A 13,759-nucleotide genomic window follows, 5' to 3' on the forward strand; every position below is an offset into this window, starting at 1 on the left:
CTGCCAGAGCACGTGTGTGCCGGGCTGAGCCCGCGGACTCACACCCTGCACCTCACGTAGGCACATGCAAATCCCCCCCTCCCTGCCCAAAACCCGAGTCCTCGGCTGCTGCCTCCTTATCTCCCCCTCACCTGCACAACTCCCTGGATAAAGTCGTGGATTCACACCTCGCTCTCGCTTTTATTCCTTCCCGGTGAAGCTCAAGAAACGATTTTTTTTTTAGGCGTTTGGTGCTTTCCCTTCCTATCCCCCCCTGCCCCCAACCCAGCCCGATTCAATCCCGTTTTTCAGATTTCATAACGGGAGGAGGCACCCTAATGCCTGATTTAATCTTCATTTTAATAGGCACGTAATGAGAATTAACACAGCAGAGAACTGATTATCCTGTATCCCAGAGACAATTTAAAGCTCGCAGTGTTCGAGGGATGAAAGTACAAGCAGGGGTATTAAGCCTTGGAGCTGAAAGGAAATCGGGAAGGTTCGTGGAGGAAGATTTAGAGATAAAAAGTTACAAGTCCCTGCAGCTTAGAATGAGCCAAGAGATTTAGATATCAGGTATTGCTGATCGGGGGGGAGAGATTGGAGCTTGAGCGTGTTTGGGGCTCGCTCTGCTCTCCCCGGGATCTTTTTTGGGGAAGGAAAAATATCCCTGCCCGTGAAAAAAGGAAAACATAAAAAAAGGAAAAGATAAAAAAGAGGAAAAAGAGAAAGGAAAGGAAAAAGAAAAAGGGGGGAAAGAAAAAGAGGAAAAAGAAGGAGGAAGAGGAAAAAGGAGAAAAAAAGGAAAAAGGAGGAAAAATGGAAAAAGGAGAAAAAAAGGAAAAAGGAGAAAAAAAGGAAAAAGGAGAAAAAAGGAAAAAGAAGGAAAAAGGGAAAAGAAGGAAGGTGCCAGGCAAGGAAACCCAGCTTGAGGAGATCCATGGATCCATCCACGGATGGAAATTCCATTTGATGAACCAATTCTACACTTCAGTGAAGTGAAGGTGCAAAACCTGCGGGAATTTATTCAGGTTTATGGGCAGCTAAATTTCAAAGTCCATAAGAATGGAAAGAGGAGCAGGAGGAGGCTCTTCACGGAGCTCCAAAAGCTCTGTCACTGCTTTACCTCACTCCTATCTCTTTTTCTTTTCCCCTGGAAAATGGGACCACTCTGGATCCCACCCCATCCCTCTGCTCCCATCCCAGTTTGGGCAGCACAGCCCCAGTTCCCCCTGGCATCCTGGGGGTCGGCTTCCACTGGGATAGGAGCTGGAGTGAGGTTGTGCTCCTGCCTTGGGGTCAAAATAACAGCTGTGCCAGATGTTCCAAGAACAGTCAGAAAGCTCTCGGAGACAGGAGGGTTTCGGGTTTCGGCTCCGCTTTGGGACACGGAGCCAAATTCATTAAACGAGAAAAAAAAATAAAAAAAAAATAAAAAAAATGAAAGAAAAAGCAGCAGCAGCCCCGCAAAGAGTTGTGGTTTCTCTACTTAATAGATCCAGTCCAGTTTGCAAGTGAGAATAATCCCAGAGGGTTTGATTGTGATTAAATCAAAAGCAACTCTGGCAGGGACTTCAATGGGGGATGAATCACGGCTCCATCCAAGGCCTATTTGGAGGGGAAACGTTGCATTTTCCACACAATTGAATTGCAAACTCCAAGCTCTGATTCCTCCACCCCTTCACCCCCAAAGGTGAACATTCCTACTTGTCTTTTTTAATGTTTCCAGCTGAACTGCAAAGGAGTTTGCAAAGCAAAGCAGGTTGTCCTGGCCCTCTGAGCACGTATGCATCCAGCTGGGAGTCCGAGTGCAAGGAGACACTCCAATTATTCCAGCACATTCCCTATTCTTTCCATCGTTATTCCAGGGCTGATTGACTTGATTTTTATTTAGGAGTTGTACCTGCTGCATGTTTTAATTACAAACAGCAGCAACAGGAGGTCAACCGTAAGACGAGGCTGAGTTTGGGGACGTGGCACTGTGGGATAGATTCTGGATTCTGTGTCCTGGATCAGGACACAGGCAAATAGTGGGACACCAGGAAAACTTTACTGAACCTCCAAAAAAGGCCCTGTGGAAGCAGAACTTTTATTACTGCTTTAAAACAGCGATTTTAAACTTATTTCAGGAGTGCAGGAACTCACGCTGAGCCGCTGTCAAATTTGGCAGGAGACTTGTACAAGCAAATTTCTGCCTGAGCCATCAGAGTCCTTTGGTTCCAGAGCGTACTTGCATTATTTATTTTGCATCCTGAGTGAAACAAGGACTGTAAAATACCCCAGAAACTTCCATCCTGCCCTCGCTGTAGGGAGTTGGATGCCAGAGGAGTTTGGCTTCTCTCCTGTACCTGAGTTTTAAAGGGAAAAAGAAACAACCAGCACAGGGATCAGGACTGTCCAAAGATCATGGTTTGCCCATTCCAGGGTCATGCTTTCAAGACTGTTTAGGGATACAGGAATAGGCATCATGGGATAAGGTTTTCCCCCCAAAATCTTCCTTGCTCCTGATCTCAGGTGGTCGCCGGTCTAGGGCACAAAGAGTTCACCAGATGAGAAGAAAAAAACCACACAACCCAAAAATAAAAATAAAAATAAGAAGTTTCAGTATTTGTGACTAAAAGCTCAGCATAAGCTGCTGGAAGACTTTTCCCTTCCCTTACAGGTTAAATGCTGGAGGGTTTCTTTCCTGGCCGGTTCGTGGAAAGAGAAAAAAGAAAGGCACTGTTAGCCCTGGGAGAATCATCCCCTTCTTTCCATTCCCATTCAGGAGACCCTATTAAATTGCACAGGCCAGGCTATTGTACCACTGTTAGGCTATTCCCAAGGTGTTAAGATTTTTATCCAACCTCAATAAAAAATAAAAAAAATAGAGGGGGAGAAGAAAAGAAGAAAAAGAGAAAGGGGGGGGGACCCAAAGTCAATAACTCCCCCCCGCCCCGCTCTGTGCTCAGCTGCTCCCTGGCTGGGAATGCTGCGAGGGCAATTGTGTAACTGGATCCCTGCCCACCTTTCAGCCCCCCTTCCCCAGCCAGGACCCCTCCATTCGCTGCGCTCCGGAGGGACGTGAGCAACTGCACCTCGGCGGGAGAGAGTTAGAAACGCTCCGCTGCCCCGGCCCGGCTGCTCCTCCCCGAAAACCACCCTCTGCTCCCTCCTGAACCTTCCCTGCTCCTCCCAGAAAACCAACCCCTGCTCCCTCCTGAACCCACCTTCCCTGCTCCTCCCAGAAAACCAACCTCTGCTCCCTCCCGAATCCACCTTCCCTTCTCCTCCCTGAAAACCACCCCCTGCTCCCTCCTGAACAGACCTTCCCTGCTCCTTCCTAAACCAATCTTCCCTTCTCCTCCCAGACAACCAGCTCCTGCTCCCTCCTGAACCAACCTTCCCTGCTCCTCCCAGAAAACCACTCTCTGCTCCAGAAAACCACTCTCTGCTCCTTCCTGAACCAACCTTCCCTGCTCCTCCCAGAAAACCAGCCCCTGCTCCCTCCTAAACCACCCTCTGCTCCCTCCTGAACCTTCCCTGCTCCTCCCAGAAAACCAGCCCCTGCTCCTTCCTAAACCAGCCCCTGCTCCCTCCTAAACCACCCTCTGCTCCCTCCTGAACCCACCTTCCCTGCTCCTTCTTAAACCACCCTCCACTGCTCCTCCCAGCAAACCACCCTCCTCTGTTCCCTCTCCACCCTCCTCTGCTCCCTCCCAAACCTCCTCCCTTCCCTCCCACCCTCCTCTCTCCCCGCCCCTCTCCCCGGTGACACTTTGTCCCCCACGTCCACACTCCCCCCGCCCTCCCCTCGTGGCTCCCCAAGGCTCTGGACGTGCTGAAAGGCTGGTTGGAGAATCCCCCCAGGGCACGGGGGGGCATGGAATGGTTTGGGATGGAAGGGATTTTAAAGCCTGTCCAGCCCCACCCCCTGCCATGGGCAGGGACACCTTCCACCAGCCCAGGTTGCTCCAAGCTGGCCTTGGACACTTCCAGGGATGGGGCAGCCACAGCTTCTCTGGGCAACCCGTGCCAGGGCCTCCCCACCTGCACAGGGAAGAATTCCTTCCCCATATCCCATTTAATCCAACTCTCTTTCAGTTTGAGTGGGAAAAGCCTGGGGGTGGAACCTGTAACCATTCATAGCTGACCTTAAAGCCCATCCAGTCCCACCCCCCGTGGGCAGGGACACCTTCCACTAACCCAGGTTGCTCCAAGGCCCACCCAACCTGGCCTTGGGCACTCCAGGAACGGGGAATCCACTCCCTCTCCGGTCTCAGGTCTCATCGAGGGCTCGGAGCACGGCCCCTCCTCGCTGCCGATGGAAGGTGTTTTAAGCCTCCTGGGAAACATTCCACGGTTTGCCAGGGATCAAACCGAGCTGTCTCGAGGCCTTGGCCCCCGTCCAGCCCCCGCAGGCCCCGCTGGAGCAGCTCCTCAGCAGGTGCACATTAGTGAAACCACGGCTTCCATCCCCCCTTCCCCTCCGCCATGGCTCCCGTGCGGCACCACACGCTGCCTCGGGATGCAGCTCCCCCCTCCCGGGGCTGGGGAGCAGGAGCTGCCTCAATTACACTGCCAGTACAAAAAGCAGAGTAAGGGAGAGGCAAAGCAGAACCTTTTAATTTGCTTAGCCCAGCTGAATAACCCCGGCTGCACCGGGGCAGTGATGTCAGAACTTGTTCCAAAAGGCAGGATGCAATTTAAGAGTTACCCGGGTGTCTGCCCCGACAGAGCCACTTGGATCTGGCTACAGGCTCCATAAACCTGGCAACAGCAGCAACAAAAACCTGCTGAAAAATCTTATTATTAAAGGGATTTAATATCTCTGCTTCATGTGCAGAAAGTCAGGCTGGGTTTGATTGTGCCCCAGCTGCTGTGGGGGGAAGGTGCAGTTGGTTAATGCTCAATATAAGGTGGCAACTGTCGGTTGGAAAAGGGGAAAAAAGCCTCAGACTCTGCCAGGGGAGGGTCAGGTTGCACATCAGGAGGAATTTCTTCCAGGAAAGGGCTGTCAGGCCTTGGAAAGGGCTGCCCTGGAGGTGGTGGAGTCCCACCTTTGGATGTGTCCAAGGAAGGACTGGACGTGGCTCAAGGTGGGGATCACTCACAGGTTGGACTCAATTGAGGGCTTTTCCAACCTTAAGGATTCCATGAACTATTATCTTCTGTGGTGTTTGAATTCATTTACAACAGAAATGAAGGCCAGTTAAAGGTTTTCTCATATTATTACACTCCACGATTGATTCACTTCGCACAATTCCATTTTTTTCAATCAAAGGAATGGTATATTTTAGTCTCTTTCTGCTGGGACTGTTCTGGATCTTGTAAAGGCAATGCCTGATGAAAAGTGATTGCTAATAATAACCCAGAATTACTTGTAATCCCGTGCTCTAAATCCCAGTGCCTGTTCCAATGGGATTTTGATTCAAACCAAATGTGCATTCACGGACGAGACACATAAAGAACTTTCAGCACTCAACTCCTGGTACCTCAGGCAGTGAAAACACTCCTCTGTGGAAGGGGAAAGAGCCCTTTCAAGGCATTGCTGAAAGCTTTGCTGCACTCTGTCCAAACACAGGGAGCACTGGCTTGGGCTGGATCTGGACCTGACAAGGAGGGTTTTTGATCCCTCCCTGCAGCAGGTGGATGTTCCAGCCCCAGGCCCAGCCCCAGAGGGGAGGTGCAGAGGCAGGATGTGGCCCTTGGGGGTGGGAAAGTTGCCTTTCCAGAGGGAAATGGGCTTTGCCAAGTCATAGCTGCTGCTGAGGGAGGGATTTGGAGGCACGGGTTGTGTGCAGGGACAGAGCTGGTCACCTGAAGGGAGAGCAAACAGAGCCCAGAGAGGCTGGAAGGGATGAAGAGAGGGAGGAGGAGCCCCGGAATTTCAGAGGGGTTGGGCACCCATCCCACCTCCTTCCCAGCAGCCCACCCCAAATCCCTGGCAGGAGTCAATCCCAAACCCGATTTTGAGTTAACCCCAATCCCATCCAAAATCCCGTGCAGGAGTCAATCCCAAAACCAATTCTGAGCTAATCCCAAACCCACCCAAAATCCCTGGCAGGAGTCAATCCCAAAACCAATTTTGAGTGAATTTCAAACCCATCCACAATCCCTGGCAGGAGTCAATCCCAAACCCAATTCTGAGTTAATCCCAAACCCATCCAAAATCCCTGGCAGGAGTCAATCCCAAACCCAATTTTGAGGGGCTCTGGGTAAGACCCTTCCTCAGGGACTCCCCTCCCAGCAGTTTGTACCCCGGAGACACCCCCAAAATCCCAGCCAGCCTCTCCCTGCCCCGCTCCAGAGCCGGATGACACCAGCAAATTATCCAAATAGTTTCTTGCAAAGGCTTGCCTTGAACAGGGGAGAGGATCCCTCATTAAAGCATAAAATTAAACACTTCAGAACAAAGATATTGGCACATTAATATGGAGATTCTGCCTCCCCCCTCATCAAGATGCAGCAGCCCTTGGTGTGCAATTTGCATTGGAAAGCGGAGGAGCCACAGAGCATTAACAGCTGTGAAATTGGTGTCATTCTTAAAGGTTAAAATAAACCCAGCTATTCTCTCAAGCTGCCAAGCATTTCTTTGCAAGATCTATGGCCAGAGCCTTCATGAATCATGAATTTGCTTTTTTTTCCCGTTTTTTATGGAGTGTGGAAGGATCCTTGGGAAGATCTTTCCTCCCTGCTCGGCTCCTTCCCCGAGCACTAGGGGTGAGTGAGGCAAGCAGGAATCAGGCAGGATTATGCCTTTCACTTTGCACAGCAGCTCTTTAAATTAAAAAAAAAATTAAATTAAAACAAAAACCAACCAGGGAATGACATGGCAGCCTCCTCACTCCACTCTTGAGAAAGTCCCTTCGAACTTTTCTAGCCAATAGTTACTGGAATTTGTTTTGCAAGAGTGGCAATTTGTGTTTGTTGTGTTTTTTTTTTTTTTTTAATTTCTATTAAAGTAACGAGCCACAGGTCCTAAGGTTGGTATAATAAAAATTCTGGGCACTGTGCTGGACAAAAAAACCCTTTGACATGAGAATCCTTCTTTGCCTGTGATTTTTTTCAGAAGGTAGAAAGATCATTGTCAGGGAAAAACTTAATTGCCAAGGCCTAAATTAGCACAGTGAGGGGTGAGTGAGTGGAGCATCATTAAAATATAGAGAAGGAACTGGGAAAGCTCAAGTCTCAGATCTGGTGGAACCCCAGAACTGCAGAGGCTGAAGGTCCCTGGGAATCTTTGTAGCTCCTGGATTTTGGGCTGTCACTGGGACCTTCTTGTCCCAGTCCCCACCCCAAACACCCCTGGGTGGGACCTGTTTGTCCCAGGAAAACAGAGTGTTTTTAGGAGAAGAGAAGCAGGGAAGTTTTCCATGTTTCTCTGACAGTAATACAGCCATTCTCCTCCTTTTAGGGCTCCTGCTAATCCCAGAAAATCCCAGAATAGGATCACGGAGGGACCTCGAGGATCATCTTGTTCTACACCTTCCACCAGCCCAGGTTGCTCAGAAGAAAAGACACCCCCCCCTCATCATCCCCCCCATGAACTCAACCACCCCATTTGTGCTTCGTTGCTCTGGAAAATTCGGGATTTATTATGACTCTGCCTGAAGGAAAGGCAGCAGCTCCCACCTCTCCCAGCCTGGACAGGTGATGCTTCCCCTGCCAAGTGGGACCCCTGAGGAGTCCTCTGGAGACCCAAACCCAGGGGAGGGGCCAGGGCTGGGGCTGAGCAGGGGGTTTGTCCCTCCCGGTTCAGCTGGGAGGGGAAATCCAAGGGGGAAGAGCCTGGAACTGCCTGTTCCCAGCCCCGCTCCGGGTGCCAGACCCCGGGCAGGCTCAGGAAGGGGAATCCTGGGGAATTGGGGGGGGAGTTCCCTGTGGATTGGCCTCCGAGGGGGAGGATGATGAACCCCACATCCAGGAAGGTTTGGAGAGAAGCAAACCAGCACCTCCAGCCCTCCCCTTCCCACCTCCTTCCTCAGGTTCAGTTCCAGGTGCACCTCACACCTCCCTCCTTCCTCAGAGGAGCAGGGAAGCAGCAGCAGGGAGCCCTGAATTTCCAAGCTCAAGTCTTCCTTTTTTTCTTCCTTTTTGATCCAATCGTGCTTTCCAAGCTCATTTCTTCCCTTTCTTTTTTTCTTTTTTTCCCCTCCCCTCTCCCTGCACCCTCTTTTTTGATCCAAACTGAACTTAAAATAGAAGAGGAAAAGGGCTTGCAGAAATATCTGCCAGCTGCTCCGAGCTCTCTCACCAGTTAAAAAACCTGTTTTTTTAGCTTAGTCAGAAGACCTTTTCCCATCCATTCATTAGGAAAAGAAGCAGGAGAGGGTGTCATCAAAGCAGCCAGCCAAGGGAGGTCTGGGGATGGGAGTGAAAGAAAGAAACTGGGATGCAGGGAGTGGATCAAACAAAAAGGATAAAGGACACTGGGGGTGACAATGAAGCAGCAACTCCGAGCTGTCCTCTACATCCAAGGAGACTTTCTGTGTTTGCCAGGGAAATTTCACCTCCAGCTGTTTCCTGACAGCTCCAGGGTCCACATTTCTAAACCAGGCTTTTGCCTTTTTCACCGAAAGCAGGAGAAAAGCAGATTTTACAGAGCAGAGTTTCGGATACTCAAACCACATCGGGGCAAACAGGTGATTTTTAGGGAGCTTGCAAAGGGAAAGGGAGAAGAGCAACGGTTCTCTCACAGCAGCAATCGTGGTTTGGGCTAGAAGGGATTTTAAAGACCACCCAGGGCCCCCCCTGCCATGGGCAGGGACACCTTCCACCAGCCCTGGATAATTCCAGGGGGTCACAGCATCCCAAAGCTCCATTTAATTCTTCCCAGCAGCTCCCTCTGAAGCAGCTGCAGGAAAATAGAGCCATCACCAACCAGGACAAGCGATTTGCATGGCTGTTTTATCTCCCTTTGTAGTCCTAAATTAAGATTTGTCTCCCAGATTTGCTGCTGCATCAAATGGAAACTAAACAGGGATTGATTGTCTGTTCTAATTGCCACTGATCTGGTGATCAGCCCCAAGAGTCAGCAGCTCAGAGGCCTCGTGTGAACTGGGAATTTGACCCAGTTCAAGCCCCTGGAAGATTTGGCTGCAGGTTTCTGGTTGAGCCAGAGCTGGATGTCACAGCCACCTAAACACCAAGGGGCTGTTGTTTGGGAAACTCCGTTGTGTCAGCTCCCAGTTTGAATTTTAAACACAATAAAGGAGATCTTCTGGAGATCTTCTGGAGATCTTTTATCCGGAAACTGATACAGAGACTTTAAGGCCTGATCCACAAGTGGGTCCAATAGCAATAAATTGGCACCTCAGCCAGATCAGAACCCAAAAACCAGAACTTGGGTCCTGCTCTGCCTGTCCTAAGCAAGTCAGGATAATTCTCCCAGTCCTCTTTTCAAGATTAGCAGAATTTAATCTTGCCTGGTTTTTCAGTCAAAAATTCCAGGCTGGGCTCCACACAAAATAAAAAATCCCAGCCCACAAAACATCCCAAACCCCCCCGACCTTCAAACCACCAAGTGAACTAAAACCCAGCTGAGTTTGTGAAGCCTGCCATGGTTTTTAAGTCCATTCTTAGTGGGTTTAGCCAGAGGTAACAAGGTGACATCTATACAAACACGAGCTGTGCACATTTCTGATGGTTTGAGTTCTCTGGGCACCTTCAGCTGCATTTGCTGGGGTCCCAAATGCCTCAGAGTTCCCCAAGCCCTTTGCCAAAAGCCAAATTGTTAGAAGACAACCCTAAACCCACTCCACTCAAAGCCCACATCACCCCACCACCCCTCACTGGCCACCAGGGGGGAAGAACTGGGAATGTCAAACACCCCCAGTTGTGGGAAAAGCCTCAACTGTGCTGAACAATTGCCCCCAAGGCACGAATCTGTGGGAAACCAGGCTTTGTTAATCCCTGGGCTCAAGGAAATACTGATTCCTACCCCGAGGAAGGGGCCTGTTTCCTGCCAGCTGCCTTCCCAGCCAGGGGAGCTGGGGGTGCCTCCAGCCAGGGCTGCTCAGGACCCTTGGACACAGCACTAATCCCTCAGGTCAGGCCTCAACAGTTCAGACCTGGCTGGACGAGCCCCAGCAGTAATTTGAGTCCCTCGTGATATTTAAGCCAGGGCTGGACAAAGCCTGAGAAAACTGGAACCCAACCTGGCTTAGGGAGACAGGAGGGGTTGCAGCATCATTTTGTGCTCGCTCTTCCAGTTCCACTCAGGTTTTGGCCACTTTGTTTGGAAATTCCTGCTCTCCTCCCCCAAAATAAACCCCGTCCTTCACTGCAGGAGCCACGTGGCAAAGCTTTGGTGCCTCAGATGCTGCAGGGAACTCTCAGTGGGGCTCCAGGACAATTTGGCTGCTGGCCAGTGCCCCCCAAATCGAGGGACCTGCTCCTCAGTGGCCGCTGTCACACCCACCAAACAGCTGATCCCGCCCTGCAGAGCTCCTGACAATCTCACACCAGGAATTCCTGACTTCTCAGCTCTTCCCATGGCTCAGGACAGGTAGCAGCAGGTATTATTCCCAGGGATTTCAGAGTGATGCTGAAAGCCTCCTGCTTACCAGGCCGAGCTCGTGAGAGAGAGAAAAGGGGCTGGAACAATCCCTGAAAAAATTGCTTAGGTCTTTCCCAAAGAAAAATTTCCACTTGCCAAAGAAAAATTTCCAATCCGGGCTTGCCAAGGCCTGGATGTGGGGTAGCAAATATCTCCTAGGATGGAGGTTGGCTAATTAACAGCACTTAATAGCTGGCTAGAAGAGGTATGGCCACAAAAATGAAATTAAGGAGTTCATATCACAGAAACTGAGTTTTTTTTTTTTCCTCTCTGGGGCAGGTGAGGCTTGGGGGCCACTCCTGGAATGACAGCACAGCCCAAAGCAGTGAACAATAAGCAGGGGGAGGCAGGGAAATCAAGGCAGGAAGCTTCTGAGAATGCTCTGGCACTAAAAATAGCCAGGAGTTTTGGTTATTTTCGGGTACAGTGCCAGCAGGCAGCAAAATCTGCAACATCATTCCCCGCGCTCCCCAGCACGGCTTCCCGGGAACAACAGGGCAAATTTGGGCAAGGATGCAAAGAACACCGAGTTGTTCAGCTCCCCTGGTGCTGAGGAGCAGGGAAAGGCCCTAATAGAGGCACAGAATCCCAGCTAAATATACAGAGGGACACCAGGAATAGCCTGGGACAGCTCTGGGCTCTGGGAAGCCTCCCCTGCCTCCAGCAGGGCTGGGTCGTGCCCTGGCTGTGCTGGGGCTGCTTAAATTGGCTTCTCAGCAGCCCTTTTCCACCCGGAGCCCCCAGGACCCCTTTGGCTTTGCAGAGGCTAAAATCAGGATTTAGAACGAAGGAATCAAAGGGCAGTTTGGCCCCGAAGTGGGGGAGCGGAGCTATTTTGGGGTTGGATTCACACGGGGGACTTTCTGGAGCATCAGCTGGACACGGGCACTGGGAGTGAATCAGCAGCCTGGGGACCAACTGGGAACCGGGGAGGGGCAGGGGGGAGCACATGTATCAATTATATCATGTCGTGTCTAACGGTTAAATCCATTTCTGTTGCTGACCCGAAGGACTGGCCAGCCCTGCCCCTGCCTTCCCATCCCCCTGCCCGGAGCTTTGGAGCCTCGGCTTCCTCATTAAAGTGGCTGAATAGAGGCTGCACTTGTTACACGGCTCTGCCTGCAAAGGCTGCCCCAGCGTCCAGGCAGCCCTGCTCCCTTCCCAAATCCACCCCCGGGGTGGATTCACCTGCTGGGTAGGTCCAGGGAAAGGGGCTGGGAGGGTGGAGTGGGGGGCTGTCACCAGCAGTAACCCACCTGTGGGCACCTCTGACCATCCCCACCCTGATTAAACGGTGTAAAATCTCCACAGTCACATTCCCTGCCTGGTTTTGGTGGGAATTGCACCAGTGATCCCAGTGATCACCCCCAGGGTGACTCTCCAGGTGCTCCCTGGGTCACCCCTCCCCTCCCAGTTCACACACTCACTTCCACAGGTTATCCCACAAAATGATCAGAAACGAGGAGCCCCAGCCCAGGCTGGGAATTTGTGCCTCCCATCAAGTTTTTTTTCCTTGCAATCTATGATGGAGCTGCCCCAGGCCTCCGTGGGATATATTAGAGCCCAAGACAGTTGTCTGACAAATTCCTGATAAACAAAGGGGACAAAGCTGGAACTCGAGCTATGTGCGAGTCTATTTATGTTTGTTAGTTGCGAGTTACTTCTTTAGTAAACGTTTCCTGTTTAAGAAACACAGATTTTTAAAAGCCTGCAAGGAAATTCCCAGTGCCCCCAGTCAGAAAAAAAGCCAGGTTGTGCTGGGCAGATCCAGCCCTTCTCATATGAGAGCTTTTAAAATGAGTCTTCAAGAGATTCTGTCAGCTTGTTTTAACCAAAAAAGGCCTGACCAGCAGTCCCTGCACTGAAGAGGTTTCCAAAAAATTGAGGCATTCAACACTGCAAAGTTAATCTCCCCAAGCAGAGCCCACTTCCAATTAAGTTATTATATAAATGCACACTAAGCAGCTGCTGGAACACACCTAAGCTATAGGATATGGTGAGCACATGTTCCTGCTGAACACGCACTAAAATGTGATTTTCCCCTACTTGCACTCATCTGTTGCCTCAGTTTGCCTTTTTATTTCCAAGAGGATAATCACAAGCCCAGCTGATGGTTCATCTTCACCACACAGGGAACAAGCTGGGTGAACAGGGAATATTTCCTCCCTCTGATGCTCAATTTACTCCATGAATGACGTCCCACGAGCTTTTCCCCTGTCCTCCTTCTCCAGAGCAGAGAACTGATGCAGAGATGGAACGGGAATAAGATGGAGCCTGACCCCCAACTGGGCACCAGGGGATCCAAACCCATTCCCAGAGGCATCAACAGAACCCCAGAGCCCCATTCCAAGCCTGGCCTATTTAATTGCTGCATTCCCAGTTCTTCCAAAGCAGGAACAGCCCTTTGGCATCCCAATTTCTGCTCTCCTTCCCCCTCAGTGCTCTGGGAAGCTCCAGCTGCCTCAGCAATCCCAAAATCCCTTAGCAATCCCAAAGTCATTGCCGTGGGCAGGGCCCCCCCACCCACAGGGAATAATTTTTCCCCAGTGTCTCACCTAAACCTGACCTCTTCCACCCCAAAACTGAGCATCACCAGGCAGTGTCTCAGCCTGGGCTGTGTCACCAGCACTTGGGGGTCCGGGAGGGCGATTTGGGGCTCCCACACAATTCCCAATGACTCAAGGAAAGATGTAAGAAGCTGTGGCTGCTCCAAGATCCCTGCAAGTGTCCAAGGCCAGGTTGGAGCCACCTGGGCTGGCGAAGGTGTCCCTGCCCATGGCAGGGGGTGGAATGGGATGATTTTAAAGCCCTTCCAACCCAAACCACCCCGGGATTCCAGGATGTCCTGCCCTACCCCCACCCCCGAATTCCTGATCACCCTTCCCTCCGAAGCCATCCCAGTCTAACGCGGCGGTTCCTGCGGGATTCTCCCCTGCCCATCCTGGGATCAGGGCAGGCCCGAACGGGAGGGATTGGACGATTTAAGGTTCTCCCAACCCAACCCATTCCCTGATGCTCTGGAAGCGCCGCGCGTAGCAGCCCCACAACCCTCCCCGCCCGAGGCTGCCGATGCTCCGGGGCGCGGTGACACCTCCCCGCTCCCACCCTCTTCCCAAATCCGGCTCTGGAGAGGGCTGGAGCCGCTCGCTCCCAATAGATGGCAGCAGTGCCCGGACACACAGGAGCGGCTCCAGGTGAGCCGGGATGCTCCTGCCGCTGGACCACCCTGCCTTCCCTCCC

General features: G+C 51.4%; 1 protein-coding gene across 1 annotated transcript in view; it reads right to left on the reverse strand.

Annotated features, from left to right (window-relative positions):
• Positions 1-13,475, reverse strand: part of ENTPD4 (ectonucleoside triphosphate diphosphohydrolase 4) — a 93,201-nt gene extending 79,726 nt beyond the window's left edge. Inside the window, exon 1 of the mRNA XM_039387048.1 lies at positions 13,452-13,475. Within this exon, the coding sequence (XP_039242982.1) occupies positions 13,452-13,459 (8 nt within the window). The 5' untranslated portion in view covers positions 13,460-13,475. The remainder of the gene's footprint in view (positions 1-13,451) is intronic.
• Positions 13,476-13,759: the final 284 nt, after the last annotated feature.

Source organism: Pipra filicauda, unplaced genomic scaffold (assembly GCF_003945595.2).
Source record: "Pipra filicauda isolate LSUMZ 115617 unplaced genomic scaffold, ASM394559v2 scaffold527_size357992_pilon, whole genome shotgun sequence".
NCBI classification, from domain to species: domain Eukaryota; kingdom Metazoa; phylum Chordata; class Aves; order Passeriformes; family Pipridae; genus Pipra; species Pipra filicauda.